The 20278-nt window shown below is 44.2% G+C and overlaps 1 protein-coding gene across 2 annotated transcripts in view; it reads left to right on the top strand.

The window, feature by feature from the left end:
• col4a5 (collagen, type IV, alpha 5 (Alport syndrome)) overlaps positions 1-20278 on the top strand; it is a 37956-nt gene that overhangs the window by 10005 nt on the left and 7673 nt on the right. For both annotated transcript variants that reach the window (XM_031851556.1, XM_031851555.1), the window contains exons 2-39: positions 6748-6804; positions 6898-6987; positions 7262-7306; positions 7591-7635; positions 8931-8993; positions 9280-9333; positions 9412-9438; positions 9531-9611; positions 9955-10017; positions 10145-10180; positions 10601-10642; positions 10730-10822; positions 11428-11481; positions 11600-11656; positions 11806-11850; positions 11939-11992; positions 12087-12128; positions 12850-12943; positions 13430-13717; positions 13909-13998; positions 14092-14162; positions 14477-14668; positions 14746-14914; positions 15101-15193; positions 15286-15390; positions 15558-15655; positions 15867-16017; positions 16124-16237; positions 16427-16594; positions 16866-16955; positions 17104-17250; positions 17358-17456; positions 17557-17646; positions 17763-17902; positions 17984-18110; positions 18234-18413; positions 18520-18570; positions 18662-18847. In XM_031851556.1, the coding sequence (XP_031707416.1) occupies positions 6748-6804; positions 6898-6987; positions 7262-7306; positions 7591-7635; positions 8931-8993; positions 9280-9333; positions 9412-9438; positions 9531-9611; positions 9955-10017; positions 10145-10180; positions 10601-10642; positions 10730-10822; positions 11428-11481; positions 11600-11656; positions 11806-11850; positions 11939-11992; positions 12087-12128; positions 12850-12943; positions 13430-13717; positions 13909-13998; positions 14092-14162; positions 14477-14668; positions 14746-14914; positions 15101-15193; positions 15286-15390; positions 15558-15655; positions 15867-16017; positions 16124-16237; positions 16427-16594; positions 16866-16955; positions 17104-17250; positions 17358-17456; positions 17557-17646; positions 17763-17902; positions 17984-18110; positions 18234-18413; positions 18520-18570; positions 18662-18847 (3691 nt within the window). The remainder of the gene's footprint in view (positions 1-6747; positions 6805-6897; positions 6988-7261; positions 7307-7590; positions 7636-8930; positions 8994-9279; positions 9334-9411; positions 9439-9530; positions 9612-9954; positions 10018-10144; positions 10181-10600; positions 10643-10729; positions 10823-11427; positions 11482-11599; positions 11657-11805; positions 11851-11938; positions 11993-12086; positions 12129-12849; positions 12944-13429; positions 13718-13908; positions 13999-14091; positions 14163-14476; positions 14669-14745; positions 14915-15100; positions 15194-15285; positions 15391-15557; positions 15656-15866; positions 16018-16123; positions 16238-16426; positions 16595-16865; positions 16956-17103; positions 17251-17357; positions 17457-17556; positions 17647-17762; positions 17903-17983; positions 18111-18233; positions 18414-18519; positions 18571-18661; positions 18848-20278) is intronic.

Below are 20278 nucleotides of genomic sequence, written 5' to 3'. Positions count from 1 at the left end.
AGAGAGAGAGAGAGAGAGAGAGACAGAGAGAGAGAGAGAGAGAGAGAGAGAGAGAGCGAATGTTGCAGCTGTGAGGATCCGAACCAAACTACGGCCAGAAAACACAGTCAGACGCTAAAAAAGTTAGTGTAACTCATTCTTAAACAGAACGAGGCCACAGCCGACGTGTAGAGGGCATCTCCAAAAAGATATCGTTTTTCTGGACTTTCGATTCATGCTTTTCATCTTTTTACCTGCATGCTTCCAGCTGTCGTCACCGCCCTCATGTGGTGAAGACGTAGAACTGCAGGTGTCCAGGTAGAAGCGCAGCGTGTGTTCTAATACCCATACTACTATACTATTTAGTACGCCAGGAAAGGATTTAGTAGGTCCCAATACATGTAATGTCAAATGCAGTATGCCAAAAAATACCAGGATGTTTAATTGCATCTGGTCCCATTTTGCAGTTTGCAAGCCAGCATGCTTTCCTGGCTATTCTGACCCACAATGCTCTGCTCAGTAGATATGTGAGCAAGAGGGTCAGAGGTGCAATGTCAAGAGGAAGTAGTAGGTCCCAACTGAATGCATACTGCATGCAACAGTACATACTTTGTAAGGGCGGCTGTGGTACGAACTAAAAGTAAAAAGAAAAACAATGGGACTTATTTGCACAAAATGCTGTATGTGGACAAAAGTACGTGTACTGCTCACTTGGAGTTGTTTGTCGGGGTTTGGAATCTTAATGTATGTAAAGCATATCATTATATTTAATTGCAGCTACAACAAGCCAGAAGCTACAAGAAGCAGCAGATTAACGCACATGTAATGATGTTCAGCAATGCTTCATGGGCGTGAGGTTCAGGTGTAAACCAGGAGCTTTCACTCCTCTCCATCCCACTATCTCACAGATAAAGCATCAGGACATCCTATCTTGTTTTGTCTACAGCAGAGGCTTCTGGGTAAAAATTTAAGGCTCATCCAAACAGCGATGCACCTCCAGCATGCAGGTTTGCTCAAAGGTTTACACAGATGTCCACTCTCACTGGAAAGTGTCTAAAACGTAAACAGGGTTCGTTTACGATCTAGTTTTCCTGTGATTTGTTTGCGATCCCTCGAGAGCAGAGAGCAGGAGGTAGTTGTAGATCGGGACATGGGTTGAGAGTTACAGCTGGACGGAGTTACAGGTCCTCGGGTCATGACCGCTGGACTGAAACCACCCCAAAAAAGTTGCACGATTGTACCAAACAGACTAGTCACACCCCTGTGTTTTGGGCTGTTTTATAAACTGAATTCCAAAAGGAAGAACAACAATTTAGACCACACAGATTTGTCTGTGTTTGAGCAGTTTTCTGACCTGAATGCATCCCTAAATCCCACAGGAGTGATCTTCCCTTTTCCTCCCTTCTTTTACCTTCGTCTCCTCCCTCCTTCCCTCCCTCCCTCCTCTCAGTCTCTCCAGGTATTCAATCGGGGCGAGCCGCCGCTCCCTCTCTAATTTTTTGTTGCCCTTGGCTAGGAAGCGCCGTGCCAAGTGTTGATGTATGTGGAGCGTTGCAGATGGGATGGTAAAGGGAGCATGTTTGAACCTGTGTCAGGCTGTGCCGGGCCGGGCCGAGCCGGGTCAGGGAGGGTTGTCATGTCTCCCAGAGGGAGGAATTCAACCCTCCCCGTTGACAAGAGCCACAATAGATCAGCAACGTTTGCACGCATGCTTTCAGGATCTGCTAACTGCACCAATCGGGGGAATGTTTTAGAGCAACTATGAGCTTCAAGTTAATCTTCAGATACATTTTTCTGCATTTCTACATCTGCATCTCACTCCCACAGCACCGTCACAGTGGACGGTTTGAAAGAAGAGGATGAAATAAATCAATGCAGCACAACTATGGACTTTTTTTAATCATGCATCCTTCTTTCTTGTCCAAACCTGGTGCCTACATTACCCACAATGCAACCCCGACAACTGACGGCTCAGTCAGAGATTTGTAGTATAGTTTATAGTGCGTGTGTGTGTGTGTGTGTTTACCATTCCCTCTTTAGTTCTGGAAAGTCTAAACTCTCCATAGAAAGTGTGTGTTTGTGGATTACACAAGAAGCAGAAAGAAACGCAAAACTATGTTGCAGCAGCGTATTCAAACGTCTCAGTTTAAGGGGCTCTAAGACGTCGGCGTAGTGTGTAAACGAGGTGTGAACCCGGCACAAGTTATGCGTTTTAAAACCACAATGCACTCGTGTGGCTGTAGCCTCAAATTGCTCGTGAAAGGAACTAGGTCTGGTGCCTCAAGATGCTTAAGTGCTCTCCCTGCAGGTATCTCTCAGTGGGAGGTCAGAGGGGGGGGTCAACATTCATTACACCAAACAAGAAGAGTAGAGGGGGGAGAAAACTGCGCTCAGAAGAAAGAGAATTCCCGGGAATATCAATGGAATTCCTGGACCGGCACTGTGGCACGACGGTGTGTGTGTGAGTGTGTGTGTGTGTGTGTGTGTGAGACAGTCGGGGGTCTTCCTCTTCTAAAGAGCCTGTTAGTCAAAACACACGCTCCGATTTCTTTAAATTTTTTTTTTAGTCAAAGTGAAAATATTTGTTTTGGTCGTCGCCCTCGTGGCGTCTGCACCTTGAAGCAGTCAAAGTCCAGCGGCGATGAAAAGGGATCAACGGTTTGAGGGGCGGCGGCTCGGAGCCTGGAGGGCCAGTCTCCAGAACAAGGATGAACACACACACACACACACACACACACAGGTGCTGAGCCATGAAACGATACCAGTGCACCAACGCAATCCTCATTTTCAGCAGTAACGCATAAAATCTGATTTCATTTTTGAAGCTTAAAGCCAACAGAAAAGACAAAGTGAAAAGTTAGAAGAAGAAAGTGTTGAGCAGCAGTTGCAGCACAAAGTGGAAGTGCACGGCAGCGTTTTATGTTTTATGGCCGACCAACTCTCATATCTAGAGCAGGAAACTCACGACGGATCAAATCACATTCTGATGGATTTTAAATGGATGGAGGTGCATGGATCATAAGCAGGTTTAGAAAGTGTATAAACTGGATTATATAGTCTGATATGAGACTCATTAATGTCCTATGCGTGTAAATATACAGTCAGAAATACTACGGACTGGTCCTTTAAGCAGAATATTGGAAATATGACAAAGAAATTACAGATATTCCCACCATGAATCTCACACACAGTAGAACCAACTAGATTGTATTGGCAAATATTTCCATTATGTGTGTGTGTGTGTGTGTGTGTGTGTGTGTGTGTGTGTAAACATGTGGGCTCTAGTGTTGAAAAGCAGAAGTTAATAGATGCGGTTGAATTGATATGGTTTCAGTAAGTTTGTGTGTATTGATAATGGAAATACACTTCGTGTCTTTGCAGCTGTGTGTACTGTTTATGAGAGTATTTGTCTATTTACATTAGTGTGTATGCTGCATGGATGCATATGTGAGTGTGTGTGTGTGTGTTATTCAGGGCAGGGCAGTGTAGGTGTCTAATCATCAGTCTTTGATGAGCGGGGGAATTCCAGTCTCGCCGGTCTAATCCCCGGGTACATGCCTTCCCCTCCCCCTCCTCCCCCCTCCCCTCCCTCCTGCCCCCCCTCCCTCACCCCTCCATCAATCTGAACACACCTACTGTATATCTCCTACTCGCGTTTTAATGCACGTTTGTTTTATGTACAGAAATCCACCCCTGGGATAATCCTACGCCTTTATCTGCATTTTGTTCGTGGCTTGTAGCCAGCAGTGGAAGAAGTAGTCTGATATTTTATTCAAGTAAGAGTAGCAATACCACAGAAATACAAGTAAAGGTCCTGCGTCTGACTTAGTACAGAAGTATCAAAATAATTGATGAGCTCCTTTTTGATGAATGTCTTGCATCATGTAACGCCGTGCGTCCCTACTGTATCGATCCTGAATGATTCATCGTTGCTAAATTTGTCACTAATTCATATCTTACAGCTGCAAATAATATAAAGACATTATATAGACATCTATTTGGTGGGTGGGTACCTCCATTGGTTCTACTGTACTGAAGTAAAGGGTCTGCGTACTTCTTAAGGCCATAAAATCAACTACATGTGGACATAAAGTCCGGCTACTTGTTGCTCATCAACTGCCTCACCTTGACCTCAGATTGTGCACGTTGGGCCTCCACCCCTCAGAGCGAGAGCTTCACCTGTGTGGGCACGACTCCGACTGTTACTACCTGTCCTACACGGAGCCAAACCAGAGTTTACCTCCCCTCAGGGCCCGATCGCTGGGGCTGGCGTGATGGGATAAAGTGGGACAGCGGTTAGGGGAGAGTGTCGGGAAATGATAGAGAGAGCTAAAAGACAGAGAGACAGAGGGAGTGGAGCAAATATCTGCAGCTCACTGACCTCTCTAAGTGGATTACATGCCCCGTCAGTGCCTGGGGGGTAAATGAGAGGGTAGAGAGAGGGAGCAGCATGGAGAGGGGGAGACAGAGATGCTTTTAACGCTGTATTTAGGCAGCTTTATCAGTTCATTTCACCCCAAAGGGAAACTGATTCGCAGTAAATCAAACACAGAGCAACACCTTAGCCGTATGGGAACGAAACAAAACGCACTGTGAGATCACGTAAACATGCCACAAACTACCTTCACTGTCCTTACAGTAGACTCATGAGGTCATAAAATAGATGAATGATGTAATAATATGCAAGAAGTATTCAGATCTTTTACTAATGTAAGTAGTAACACCATGGTGGGGAGAGTGATGTTCTGTAATCCCTGTAGCATGAAAGCACAGTGGAATTAGCAAGCTAACTAGCGGATGGCTGGCTTCTTAGCTCGCTTTAATTCCACCATGCTTTCACGCTGCACCGGTTACAGAAAATGATCTGAACAAAGTCGTCACTTATCCGGCGATATAATGTTCTTTCCTACGCTGTGACAAGAGTGTTTGTACGACGCATTTACCTGATAATTTGTTCTCATTGAGGCTGGCTAGTTAGCTAGCGTGCTAATTCCACCATGCTTTCATGCGACACTGGTTACAAAAAACGTTCAGCTACTATAAAAATTACGATGGACGATGGATGAAGAGATAGAGAGAGAGAGAGAGAGAGGGATGGAGGTGAAGAGAGTGCGAGCTGCAGGCCTGGGCGTGGGAGAGCAGACTGCATTGAGCTGTAGCAGACCAGACACTAATCTGGAGATTCAGGGCTTGTAAAAACACCTACACACACACACACACGGCCGGCTACCCATGTTAAAATGTATTCAGGCAAGTATGTATGTGTGTGTGTGTGTGTGTGTGTGTGTGTGTGTTGGTAACCTCTCTACCCTCCAGTCCAGATAACGGTTCACATTTTGTGTTTACCACCAACATGCGACATTCTGTGCATCTTTTAATCTCCCCCGAAAAAAAAACTCCTTTATGGCATAGAAGGCCACGGTGGGAATCAAACCCTCAACCCCAGGCTGTGAACAGTGCCTTGCTTTAGCCTCCGAGTGTTGCAGGAGGACGCCACTGCATACACACAGATCTGCACGACAGAAAAAAGCTTTTCTTTGTCTCATACGATTACAATAAAATAATAAAGAAAATAGCCGTCAACTTACACCCTACATACAACATGAGACGTTTGGACGAAGAGCATAACAAGAGGCCGAGCTGGTTGTTCAGCAGCTGGCTCGACTTCACATGAGACGTTGGTTGTTTTAAACTCGCTGCCTATGAGGTAACGCTGTTTTGGGAGTCAGGATGTTGTCACAAAACAAATAACCTCCGTCCGGTGAGCTCACTGTGGGAATCACTGAGCTGAGACGGCCGGTATGAGCCTCCGATGTCACCGTGTTCAGTCCGACCCATTAGGTCACGCTTTAGTTGATCAACAGACACAAACATTTCAGCTTCTCAACTGAGAGGATCTGCTGTTTTATGTCGCTGCATACTCAGTATATTTGGGTTTTGGACCGTTGGTCTCTAAAAATAAGATGTTTGAAGGCGGAACCTCAAGGACATTTCTTATAATTTGAATGTATGCTAAGACTCAAAGGTGAACTGTAGATATTATGTTAAAAGAAGAAACTCTGCAAAATGTGCTGCAGCAGGACAACGACTAAAATCTCCCGTGGGTCTCCTCATGAAAGCCATGAACACAAACATGGACACAGAAGAATGCTGACTCGACTAACCCGTCCGTCTTTCTCACAACCCGGCTGCCTGGCATGCGTGCAATCGATGCCCGTCTGGCATTCGCTGTGTCAACAGGCATGGGAAAAGTTCATCAACAGCTTGGCACTCCCATTCCCATCCCTCCCATCTCTTTCCTTTCACCCTCTTCTCCACAACAAAAAAGCATTTCCTGCTGAGAAAACTGAAGAATTTCTTAAATTTGTTTTATTCTAGATAACGGCTATTTATTTGAGGTTAGCGTGTCGTTTCGGTCCTCGCTGACCTTGCATCTCTTAAACAACCTTTCTCCTCCTCTGTGGGAAGAAATACTGGAGCATGCAGCGTGACGATGGAGCGCACTCTAGTGGATTTCAGCATGAAAATACCCACTTTCACTTATAGATGTGCGTAATATTATCATATTATATAAAGAGAATTCACCATCAAGTGAAAACATGCAAACAAAGATCATAATGTCAGTGTTCTCAGGATGCTGCAGGAGATTTTTATGATTATTTGTCTATGGTATTGTCATATGGTGTTTTTGTTGCCTTTTATTTATTGATTTAAATTATGAAAATGAGAATGTAAGTTAAATAAATATTTCTTCTTGTCGTTCAACAGGCCTGCCATGGCTGCGTGGGATCTAAATGTGACTGCAGCGGAGTAAAAGGAACCAAGGTAAGCAAAAAGACGCACAATATAAAAAATGTATACTTTTGTTGGGAGGGGGGGGGTAATGTATGTTAACTGTATCTGCATTGCTGTCTGCAGGGTGAGCGTGGTTTCCCAGGTCTCACCGGACAGCCAGGAGTCCCAGGATTCCCCGGACCTGAGGGGCCGATCGGCGGCAGAGGAGAGAAGGTGGGTTTTTAGGGTCAATTTAGGTTTTTAATTGGAACACGTGAGGGAAGAGTCGGGAAGGTTGAGAAGAGAAACCTCGCTTCCAGTCTGGCATTTCTAGCGTAAGTTAACTAAATTCTGAACAAGAGAATAAGTAAACAAAACTGAGAATCTGATGGAAGTGTTTTGGTGCAAACGTTCAGTGCAGATTAGTTTTATATCCCCGTTAAAATGGACACAAATCAGTGAAGATATTATTCATCTAATCCTGTGTATTGTCTGTTTTTCCTCTCAGGGTAGTGATGGAACTTCAGGACAATATGGTCCAAAAGGAATCAGAGTAAGTACATTATTATTCATTTTTTGCTGTCTCTTCTCTTGCAGCAACAGTTTACACTTCACTTAAGAGACAAAGCCTAAAAAAGTGTAAAAAAGGAAGTTTTATTTCAGTTTGGTTGGTTGAGTCACGATGAGAATAAAGTTGTAATAAGCTCTCCTGACCAGCAGATGTCCACATTTCACCTCATCGTTATCAGAGTCACTGAGCTCATGAAGAAACTAGAAGCTCTTTCTCTTCTGCAGCTTTTATATTTAACATTTTTATCTGTATTTTATTTCTAACAGGGGCCGTCTGGATTGCCAGGATTCCCAGGAACACCAGGACTTCCTGTAAGTTTTCCCAAATCATCTAAAACTCAGAAGGCGGAACTAATATTATTTAGAAGTATTGTTTAGCATTTTACTAGTAAGTTAAATTACTTGTGTAAAAAGTAAAATGAAGGTCAGTGAAACTATGCTATGAGTAAACGTTGGATTATTAAAAGGGATAGGATGATGACATCACTCTTTATTGATTAGGACACACACGTGCTGCCTGTCTACCACAGTATTCATATTTCATACACGTTTTTTAAAAACACAAAACACAGAAAATAGGTCACATGAATAACTCAAACAAAAAAAAAGATGAATTACTGGGCTGGTTCTACGATACTATAACATTTACCCGGAGTTTATTGATTTTACCCTTCCAATTAGCCTGTGAATCACTTATGCTAACCGCTAGCAGACACATATCTAAGCCTGTCATGTAAACTCACAAATGTTTAAAATAGTTTAAACTGTATTTTGTAACCATAACAGTCCCTTGTCTGCACTCTTAGATAAGCATAAGCATAAGCATAAGCATTTTACAAGCTAATTTAAAGGCTTTCATTAACGGTCATTTATTAAAAAACTCCACAGAAGCTGCAGCCACAAGCAGACGCACATATTTGCAGCAAAAATAAGAGCTGCACAGTTTTTCCACAACCTCTAGTGCACGCTCACACCATGCTGCAGAGACGTTGTCCTGACCTGTCTGAAGGTGATGCTGGGAGTCCTCCTCAGTCCTCCTCAGTCCTGCTCAGTCCTCCTCAGTCCTCCCCAGTCCTGCTCAGTCCTCCTCAGTCCTCCTTAGTCCTGCTCAGTCCTCCTTAGTCCTGCTCAGTCCTGCTCAGTCCACCTTTGGAGGATCCACCATTAGCATGTTAGCATGTTAGCCATAGCATGCACCTGTTGGGTGTGTTTGATTTGGGTCCCTTTGCGTGCCCAACCGGGTGGACCCTTAAACTACTAATTATTTAAGGTAGATGCAACCTTTGTTTTAACTATTACGAGGTACAATAGTGAGAACCTAATGCATCATTATTTATTATGTCCATCTATGTTTTATATATTATTTAGTTCCATTCGCACACGGTTTATCATTAAAAACTACCAAAGTAAAAGTAAATTAACTGATTTTTTAAAATTATGACAATAAAGAACATGCACACACAAATAAATGACTTTTTTTTTTAATGGGTTACTTACCCCCCTTTCTAAAATCCTACTGAAATCTTTCATACACTAGTTTGCCAAAAAACAACAACAACCAGGTAGCACGTGTTGTGTAACTTCCTGTTTACTTCCTGTTTCCTCAGGGTCTGCCCGGGCAGGACGGACCTTCAGGCCCGAGAGGAGTGCCAGGTTGCAATGGGACAAAGGTATCTGATGATGAAGGCATTTGGAACAAATGACAGTAAATTAAATACATTATGAAAAGACAGGAGTTCTGCAAAAATGAGCGGAACATTTGTACCAGATTTCATTATTTACATTATGAGTGATTTATGCTGGATTTGTGTTATTCTCATACTGGAAAAGCCTCTGCAATGCCATGAACGCACCCTTTTATGGGCTTTGACAAAATAGATCATATATATATATATATATATATATATAATATATAATCTATGGGCTGTGTGTTAAATGTGTTCCTCCTCTCTCAAGGGTGACATAGGTTTCCCAGGAAATTCAGGAATTCCCGGACAGCAAGGGCGATCGGTGAGTTTGCAGCATTGAAGAGAAAGTTTGTTTGTTATCAGACTATAAAACGATTAATTTTCCTTCTCTCCTTTCCAGGGTCCACCTGGTCTGCCAGGACAAAAGGTAACTCTCACCTTAATCATTTTTATTGCCACACAGAATCATAGCTCCTCGAGGTTTGGGATTTGGTTAAATGTTTATATGACTCCCTACAGGGTGACCCAGGTGACGTGATCTCCACCAATCGCTTTGGAGAGAAAGGAGCAGTGGGATTGCCCGGATTACCAGGAATTCCTGTGAGTTTTTTTTGGGTGTTTTTTAACCTCTTAAAAACTGATACTGTGCAGCCAAACTTTGTCCAAAGTGGATATCCAAACATCATGTAGCTTCAACGAAGAGCTGGAACAAGCTCACACAGAATAGCTGAGTCAAAAAAACAACTTTTAAGCCAAATAAGAGGGAAGACATGTCTGTTAAGGGGTTATGTATGTAGATAGACACTTATTCATTACATTTGATGATTTATATGCTGAAATACTACAAAAATAGTATGTACTTTAGTATCTTGAGCCTTCAAATAAAGACTCATTTTTAAAGTATGTCTAAACAACAGTTTTTCTGTGTGTGTTCATGTCACAGGGAACTTCCGGACCCGGCGGTTTGCAGGGTCCACTTGGTCCTCCAGGACCCAGGGGCTACGAGGTAAAAACATCCACATCAACCTCTACATCTTTGTATTTCACATGCAGTGTAATGACCAGTTGAACACTTAAAGTTTGTGGAAGTAAACAGTAGTCCAACAGCATTGTTTTCTGGGCTTGTTTTCCAGGGTCGTCCAGGTCCTCCAGGTAGTCCCGGACCAAAGGTGAGTTCAAAACGGATTTTGAAACAGGGATTGTTAATCAGTGTGTTACATCAACATTGAGGTTAACATTACATTTAATTGTGACACCACATCACACAATTTAAATCTTGTTCACCAGCAATAAACTCCTTCTGCGACGAAGGCAACGAGTCATTCATTCACTAATTCGGCCTTTATTTTAACTTGGAAATACGTGGAGGTAGAGACCTCATTTATGAAATATCAGAGTAAAAACATAATAAGCAAACAATCATAGGCACCAAGAAACACAAAGTAATTATAAATAAATCCAACCTAGTGTCAATCAGAGGCAGAGTCATCATGATCATGCATTTGCTCTAAATGAATCCTCTTGGTCATTCTCTCATCTTGATGATATTGTGATACTGAGAGCTTGTTGTTTTCCTGCTTTCTCAACAGGGAAACATGGGATTGAACTTCCAAGGGCCCAAAGGAGAGAAGGTATTCACTTGTGTTACCAGAGTCAAAGTTAGTAGGAAGCTTAAAATGTAACCCTTAATCTCATCTGGTGTGTTTGTGTGACCACAGGGTGAAATAGGTCTGGCAGGACCTCCTGGTCCTCCAGGGCAAGTTGGAGAACAGAAGAGACCACCTGAGACGGAGATTCAGAGAGGAGACAAGGTAATACAGATCAGCACTGAGAGTGCACGCAATAAATACACAAAAGCAGGCGTAGCTTTGGCTCAGTTGTTAAGCTGCAGCAGAGCTCGTCTGGATCTGACAACAAAGAAAAGTTAAATAGCTGCAAAGTGACAAAACGTACTTCAAATAGGCTGACTAAAGCCCAAATTAACATCATTTATGTTAGAATATGTGAAGAAATGTAACATGCAAATCATGTTTCCGTCAGCGTTAAGGCCAAAACAATAAATAAAGAAATATTTATACAAATGCATCAATGTTTTCATAGGTTTTCTTAGTTCTGTATAAACTGCTGGATGCTGCAACTTTCACTTCAGCCACTAGAAGGTGACGCATAATTCCTGCGCCCTCTTTTAGATTTTGTTCCACTTTGTTTTGCTGATATTTCCACTGTTGTGAGTATTGGATAATGCATGAAGGCGTTAAATGAAACAGCACAGGAACTGTCCGTTAGGATGCTGTTTTCTAGATCTGGTGCATTAACAACCAGTGCATGTGTGTTAACGACCAGTGAAACATCATTTAAGGGCTTTTTTTCACTGAATCAAACAGTTTGGTTGAAACTTTGAACTCTTTCTCTGCAGGGTGACCCAGGTTTTACTGGTCTCCCGGGTGAACAAGGATATCCAGGCCCCCCTGTAAGTATCTATTTCCACCTACAAGCATCATTAGTTATCCATCCCTTTAGGCAATAAGTGCTCCGCATTCTGGAAATGTTGAAACGGAGGAAAACTTGATGCTGTTTGTTTTTTTTAGGGTCCCTCAGGTGGCCAGAAAGGAGACAAGGGAGAACTAGGTGAAGCAGGAAAACGAGTAAGTACAGATCACACAAACCTTAACCCTTTCCCACAGCTACACTTAGTTCTCAAGGCCTCAGTGTGCTTCAAAGTACTTGATGATAGAGGCACAGGACCGTTTGCCTAGACCGTAAACCCTGATCCCAATTGTTCTTCTATCTGCAGGGCAAACCAGGCAAAGATGGAGACCCCGGTTCTTCAGGCTTCCCCGTGAGTGCTGCCTCCAAACTACACAACGCTATACACTTCTTTTGTCTTTCTTGTCTCTTATTCGCATGTCAAACTTTGTCACTATCAGGGATCCAAAGGAGAGTCAGGCCTGCCAGGTCCTGCAGGCAGAGATGGAGAGAGAGTGAGTTTTCTACTACTTTTTAAACTATGTTCATAAGGTGATGTCATGGATTGTTTTGATAACTTCCCCCTGTCTGTCTCTTTTTGTTTTCTAGGGACTAAAAGGTGATCGTGGATACCCAGGCCCACCAGGGGTGGTGTGTATTCTACATTTTTCTCATTTAACAAGTCAATCTGAACTCAAGATTTGCTCGTAGGTTTTTTGTTCCTGGCACTATCAGCAGGTCGTCATTAGCAGATAGTTTGCAAAGTTGCCTTTGAGATGTTCCATGACTAGGGAAACTGTATGACGGGTGCTTTACACGTACTTTTGAGCAAGGCAGTTGAAATAGAAGACTGTGGCTGTAGCGGTAGCTCCATTAAATTAAAAATTAAAAAAAGAAATACAGAGAAAATACTCCCTTTTCTAATTGTGAAAATGGCTTCTTGGTGCACTACATCTTTCTGACCACTAGATGGGGACATATCTCTCTGTCCAGCTTGTGTGTTATATTATCTATTAATAAAACAAAAATAAAAAAATTGGTAAATAAAATAAAAAACAATACCAGCATCAGGTGTGTATTGCATCCAATAATGAACAAACCGTGTAACTGGAAATTGAGCCCAAAGAAAAGTGGAAAAATGACCACTAGGTGGTGACATGTCCCTCTTTCTTACTTTGATTTAATTAGAATGTTTTCTTATATATTAAAATATTAATATTGCATTCTAATACTCTTTATTCCAACTTCATTTATAAAAATAAAAAAATCTTGATAAAATAAATACATGATTTCTTGGCTGAAAGATGAAATGACTGTGAGTGAGTGTGTTGCGTTTCTTCTGAATATGTTTTATGTCTCATCGTCCCACCAGGTGCTCGGTCCTTCGTCGGGAGGTCTGGTCGGCCCTAGAGGTGACAGAGGCTACCCCGGATCACCTGGAATGAAAGGAGACAGAGGACCATCAGGTAAAACTCGCTCGCACAGACACAGAACATTCAAATATATGATAAAACACGGAGTTCAAAGGCTGTTTCAATAACGCTCAGAATGCCAGCTAAAGAGCGGACGCAAGAAGAAGCGAGTAACTCCAAACAGGATGTCAAATGCGTATAACTTCTTCATTAATTGGTGACCATGCCATTTTTTCTTGGAAGAGTAAAATGCTAGTTGGCTTAACCAGAGAGCTGTAAGCTTGTGTTGCTATTTATGAAGTTAATGATATGCAAAGGAGCTATCTAATGATATGCTAACGAGCTAGCTAATGGTAATGGTTAGTGATCCTGTGGCTCTGCCCACTGATCTTTAATTGAGTTAAATGAGATAACTCAATTATGTTAATACCAATAGAAAATAACCGGCAAATTAATGAATAATGAAAGTCAATGTGGGTTGTAGCTCTAAACAAATAGATAAATAACTGTTTCATTTGGTCTCGGTCCTGTCCTCTTCAGGTTTATCAGGACCTCCAGGTGCACCAGGACTTCCAGCTACCGGTGGTGGCGGTCAGTCCGGATCTCCAGGCTTCCCAGGAGAGAGAGGGCAGAAGGGAGACTTCGGCCCCCCAGGGCTGTCTTTGCCAGGTCAGCCGGGACGTGAGGGCTCTCCTGGTTCCCAGGGCCAACCGGGGCTCCCCGGACCTCCAGGCTTTTCCACGTCAAGACAAAACTGCGTCACTGGAGAGCCCGGGCGTCCCGGCCTGCAGGGAGAGAGAGGCTTCTCAGGAGGGTCTGGCCAGAAAGGTCAGCCAATATAGAGATGCTGGTATTCATCCGCAAAAAAAAATCTGTGCAAGAAATGAAACAGAAAAGTAAACATAACTTATGTTAATACAATTTGTGTCAGGTCTTAAACCTAAGATCTCATAAGATAATGAAAGAAAAGATAAAAAAGTGGATTCAATCTTCACCCTTCGTGTCTCTTGTTCTTTTAGGTGAAAAGGGCAACACCTGTGTGAACTGCTTCGGCGATACCACCGGCATCCCCGGACCACCAGGACCTGCAGGACAGCCCGGATTCCCTGGTAAGGCCCCACAACACATTCCCATCTGACAGAGCTTTATGCAGAATTCTTTGGAAGGTAGTACCAAGTTTCCTCTTCCCTGTCCGCCATCAGGATCTCCTGGCATCAATGGTATCAAAGGAGACCGAGGATATCCAGGAACACCTGGTGCCGTTGGACCCCCTGTTAGTACTTTTTACTTTTCCTATAGCGGCAAATATCATCTTACAACTGATATCTGTGACATCGACTTGTTCATTGGGGAATGAATACTCTACTCTTAAGATATTCTTTGAGCTTTAAATGAAGGTCTTAATGTCTTTAGTTACTGTCTCACATTAGTGACTGGTATAATATAAAGCTTATATTACATATATTATATACTTTCATGACGTCAGTTCTCTTACGTGCCTGGCCACGAGTCAGAGTTTGATTAAACTCTTATGACATAATAAACTAAAACATTTTCTTCTTTGGCCTCTTTCTTTTTACTTTCCAGGGTTCCTCCGGTCCTCAAGGTTCTCCAGGATTCCCTGGAGAGAAGGGAGACCCAGGCGATGCCATCTCAGTCAGCGGCGTGAGGGGAGAGAAGGGCGACAGCGGTTTCCCCGGATCACCCGGTCTTCCCGGTCTGGACGGTCGACCCGGTCGCGACGGTCAGCCAGGAAGTCCCGGAGCCAAAGGAACACCCGTAGGTGGCTTTCACTGCATCATTCAGATTGATGTGTCCATCCGCGATCCGTTTCATAATTCATATGTGTCCAACAGGGCTCTCTGCTGGTGAAAGGAGAACGAGGAACCCCCGGTGAGCCAGGCTCCCCAGGTATACCGGGAGACAGGGGTCCTCCAGGAGGCCCTGGTTTTGGACCTCAGGGATCCTCAGGAGAGAAAGGCGTCCAGGGCGTCTCAGGAAGACCCGGAGGTCCCGGTGCACCCGGTAAGAAGACAATTTCACAATTATTTAGCGACGATCCGAATAAAAAACTTCTGGGTTCACATCCAATGCAAGTATTTCTCCTCCATCTTTTATTTCTTTTTCATTTGAATTGTGTGTTTGTATGCTCATCACCACAATAGATGACTATAACAAAGTAAAAGGATAACATTTCTTTTTGCCATGCAGGTGGGAAAGGAGAACCGGGCCTGGCGGTGGCTGAGAAAGGCTTACCAGGAACCCGAGGACTGGACGGCTCACCAGGACTGCCCGGCTTACCAGGTGCGCAGTTGTTATTTTATGCGTTCTGTCTTCGTGCATCGTTCACTTCCGGGTAACGGAGGTGACACATGTTTCTGTTCTCTGATTGGCAGGTAGCCCGGGTCAGCCCGGACAGAATGGTTTCCCTGGTTTACCAGGAATGAAGGGGGATCCTGGACTCCCCGGCATCGGACTCCCAGGACCCCCAGGAGTCAAAGGTAAAGACAACAATGAACACTCCTACTTCTTCCTCTTCCCTCCACTTCTCCTGACCTTCACATCCTCTTCTCAGTACGTCTTATGCCTCCTCCTCATGCTTTTTTGTCCTCATAATTTCTCTTTTTACCTCCCCCCCCCCCCCCCCTTTCTTTTTTCTCTCCTCCAGGATTCCCAGGTATCAACGGCCAGCCAGGATCTCCTGCAGGACCAGGTAGACCGGGAGTCGATGGACTCCCTGGCCAGCCTGGATTTCCTGGATCCAAGGTATGTAGACAAATGGACGGATAAAATGCTTTATTTATAACAATAGGAAATTCACATCAAAAAGGTAAATACTAAATAGAATAACTACAAATCCATGACGCAAAAAGCAGACCTGACCAGCAGAAAAGTACACTTTAAAAAGATCTTTACCTTCATGCTGTGTCCCCATTATTTAAATGTTGGCTGCCCTCTGTGTGTTTGTGTGTGACAGGGTGAGCCTGGCTTTGGCCTTCCTGGCCCTCCAGGTTTACCAGGAGTACATGGATCTAAAGGTTTCTTTGGACCAAAAGGAGACTCTGGCTTCCCTGGCAGCCCCGGTTCACCTGGACGATCTGGATTTGATGGATCTCCGGGATCTAAAGGTGTTCTGCAGTTTGGTTACTATGCATGCTCACTGTCCACCCAAAACTCATGAGAGCCAACGGAACACCTAACCCGACAATGACTTTCTCATCCGTCTCCGTCCAGGTGATTCCGGTACACCTGGTATACCCGGAGCTCGTGGCCCACCTGGATCCGCTTCCAGCGGCTCACTGGGGCAGCCAGGACCACCTGGACCCCCTGGCCCAATGGGACCACCAGGTCAGATACATAAGGCTGTATTCTCCTGCATAAGCTGTTCTCAAAATTTAAAAAAAAGATCTAATACAGATATTATTCGGCTCAACAGATTTTGTTTGCAAAAAAGCGATTTGTTTTGTTTTCATCTTGTATTGTATTTTTTGTATGTTTTTTTATCCGGGCCCTGAAATCTTGATATCATCGATACAGGATTTCCCGGATCAAACGGAGGGAAGGGAGACCCCGGCCCTCCAGGTCTAGACATCCCAGGTCTGCCAGGAGACAGAGGAAGTCCCGGTTTCCCAGGTTCCCCTGGATCAGCCGGAGCGCCAGGATCTCTTGGAGGACCTGGACGGGATGGCCTGCCTGGACTGCCAGGTAAGAACTAATGCTCACATCAGTAACCTGTATATAGACGTGTGATTTATTATTTTATTGTCAGGTCATTTGTGCTTTTTATATACATTTGTCTAATATTTATATTTACAGCTATTATTAAGAAAGAAGCAAAGACCTGAGTCAAATGCACACATACTTGACCAACAAAGTGGATTATGAATCTGACTAGATGACCGCCTTGCTGTAGCTGAGAGAATGAGGGACTCTGTTATTGAGTATTTTCATTTTCTGCTCTGACGTCTGGCTGCAGGTCAGAAAGGAGACACGGGTTCCATGGGATCCCCAGGACCTCCTGGAGGACCAGGAGGCCCAGGAGGGCCCGGCGCTTCTGGACTCAAAGGTGTTCACTCGTAACTACATACAGACCTAAAGAACATTCATCACACACACAAAAAAAGAAACTTGAAAGCTTTTAAAGAGAAAAAGAAACAAAGGACCTCGCTGACCACCGCTAAACTTCTCTGATTCTCACGTTCTCTCCTCTCCAGGTGAACTTGGATTCCCGGGCAGAGACGGCAATCCTGGCGGTCCCGGTTTCAAAGGAGACAAAGGTGAGTCTGGCCTCCAGGGACCCCCAGGAAGCAGCCAGCCATCATCGGTTACAAAAGGAACCAAAGGAGAACCTGGACTACCAGGTACGGCTTAAAACACCTTCGCTGAAGACCAAATATAACACATTTTAAAAGTAGGCAACATATATTTAATTACTACTCACTGTTATATTTTTGCATTTGTTCTACAGGTGGACCAGGTTTTTCAGGTCAGAAAGGCATCCCTGGTCTCTCCGGTGACCCCGGGCTGTCAGGATCTGATGGACGTCCTGGACTTCCTGGACCACCAGGTGTGTGTTTACCTCCCAACACACACACTCACATGCATACATCTATACACACAAACTCATGCAAATCGATTCCTAATGTGCCTTTTCCACTGTGCTGCAGGTCCCAAGGGAGATCCTGGCAGTTCAGGAGGCCCAGGTAGTCCTGGAGGTCCAGGATCAAAAGGCGGCATGGGAGAAATGGGTTTCCCAGGTGGGTTTGAACTCATAGTTGGTTCCCGGCAACCTACTGAAAGCTGTTCCCAAATGTCTTCCAACACGTGATTTCTTTGCCATAAACGCTGATGTCACACTTTTATGATGCCACAGGACCATCAGGGCAGAAGGGTCTACCAGGTCAGTCAGGTAGGTCTGGATCCCCAGGACAGCCAGGAGGACCTGGTTTCCCTGGAGCCAAAGGTGAACCAGGCTCTGCTGGAATCGGACCACCTGGACTATCTGGACATAAGGTACTGGACTCAACCACTGAAATGTCCTAAAACTGCAAATTTTAGGTTCACACCTCATATATGTTTTAATGTCTCTCATAGGGTGAACCAGGTCAGCCAGGGTTCCCAGGAAGTTCAGGACTTAAAGGAACACCAGGATCACCCGGTCTCCCAGGTATACCAGGAGGCCCAGGTCCCAAAGGTGACCTCGGACTCCCAGGATTCCAAGGTAAGTCTGAGGTTTGACTACAGCAGTCCACATGGGTGATGTTTTCTATTAACACTATGAAATAATAGTGCCAGATGGTAAGAGTCTGCTAGCTAAAACAAAGTCCTTCTGCTCTACTGTCAGGTTCTCCGGGTAACCCTGGTCCGAAGGGTCTCGACGGTGGGCCCGGTGGCCCAGGTCTCACTGGAGCTCCCGGTAGACCAGGAGAATCTGGCCGACCAGGAGGACCAGGGTTTCCAGGAGACAAGGGCCAGGCAGGTCGGGACGGGATCCCAGGACCGGCTGGAATCAAAGGAGACCCAGGTAAGTCACTGGTCAACGTGTTCGGGAAAAATACTTAACTGTAAAGTCATATTTGCCATTTAGTTTAGTTTCGATAAGACTCACTTCTGATTCATGTTTACTCCAGGGCTTCCTGGTTATGGTGGACCCGGTGCTTCAGGTCTTCCAGGGTTGCCAGGTGAGCAAACATCCTCTTTATGTAGCAGTTTGCGTGTTGGGATTATTGGTTCTGCACTGATATAACAATCTCCAATTTATCTCTCATTAAGGTTCAAAGGGAGACCCAGGTCTTCCCGGCCCATCTGGCAACCCCGGTTTCCCAGGATCCAAAGGAGAGGCTGGTTACCCCGGATCTCCTGGTCCTTCAGGCAACCCCGGTCCTGCTGGGCCTCCAGGACAGGTGCTGCAGGGTCCCAAAGGACTCCAAGGACCCCCTGGGCCACCAGGAAGAGGAGGTAAAGCCTTTGGATGTAGTATTTGTCACCACGTGTTCTGCCAGTAATTGCTGCCTGGTTTTCTGATCAACTCTGACTTTAATAGCATTGTATAATGTAACTTAAAGGCAAAAGTTCACTGTTAATGTTTACCTATTGCGAGGAAGTTTCAACCCCAGAAAGTAGCTTTTTATTATGGGTTTAAAATGCAAATGAAAAAGTACAATACGCTTTTTATAATGTATACAAAACATACAAAACCATAACAACCCTGTACTGAATTTGCAGTACAAAACGTTATCTATGCAAACAAAAGAAAAGACATTACTGACGAATGATGGATATTGTGAAATTAGATCATTCAGTTCTCCTAACCAGCGAAAACCAGACAGCAAACGGCAGAAGCGGCACTTTTTTTCAAACGTGAATGCTTTCATCTCCATGTCAGTTGATTTGCATGGAACTCTGTCGCACCAATCGCCACCATCACCGGTGTAAGAGCCGCGTCACTGTTTGAGCACCACCTGTCGAGTCATTGTCAACAACACTGAGCACGGATGATTCAAAAATCCCTTTTCACCAGGACATGTCGGGATTTGTCACCGGGGTTTGACCCCAAAAAGAGCATGTGTTTATAGCACTTTGTTGTCTCAACATCATCATGTTTTATTTTGTTGTCTTTTATTCGCCAATCCATCCGTCCTCGTGTCTTCCTCACCCCCTTGCCCTCTTCTCCTGATCCCACAATTGGGGGAGGGAGCTGTAATTTTTCCATCTCTCCACAGCCTTGAAGCACTGTATATGTGTGTGTGTGTGTGTGTGTGTGTTCTGTGTTTTGTGGTTGTGTTAAATCATGTTGAAGAAATGTTGGAGCGTAATAGCTGAGCCTGAGACAAACTCAGAAAAAAACCTCTCAACTTGCATCTTTCAGTATTTCTCGAAAAGCTCACATATTAATGACCAAATGAGCAACAATCAAACTAGTTATTATGTATTAAAAGTTTAACACTCAAAAACAAAGCAGAATGTGTAATAATTAAAGCTTTGTGTGAAATAACAAAAGATGATTGAGAGAAAATTGAGAGTCCGGTTGAGAGTGTCTGGGTTTGCGTCAGGCTTTGCAGTCTTGTGATTTGTCCCACCAATCAGTCATCTGCATGGACACTGTTTGTCCCAACACACTTAAACACAGACGTGGTAAGAACAAGCCTAACACAATGCTGGAGAGGGTGGACAACCCCGACACACACCTCCGGAAGCGAAGAGAAAATTACTCTTTTCTGTTCAGATCATTGCCATTCTGTGAAAACATGAGTGATGAAAAACAACCCTGTTTTCACCAAATCAAATGGGTTTTTAAATTATTTACTAAGATTAGGTAGAAGGAGACATTTCTCAACCCCATGAATATAGACATCATCAGTTTATCTAAACAAAGAGAAAAACGGGGGG

The sequence above is a fragment of the Anarrhichthys ocellatus genome, unplaced genomic scaffold (assembly GCF_004355925.1).
Source record: "Anarrhichthys ocellatus isolate YVR2014 unplaced genomic scaffold, GSC_Weel_1.0 scaffold11, whole genome shotgun sequence".
NCBI lineage: Eukaryota > Metazoa > Chordata > Actinopteri > Perciformes > Anarhichadidae > Anarrhichthys > Anarrhichthys ocellatus.
Note: the sequence above shows the minus strand (reverse complement) of the source record. Positions and strands in the feature narration are given on the sequence as shown.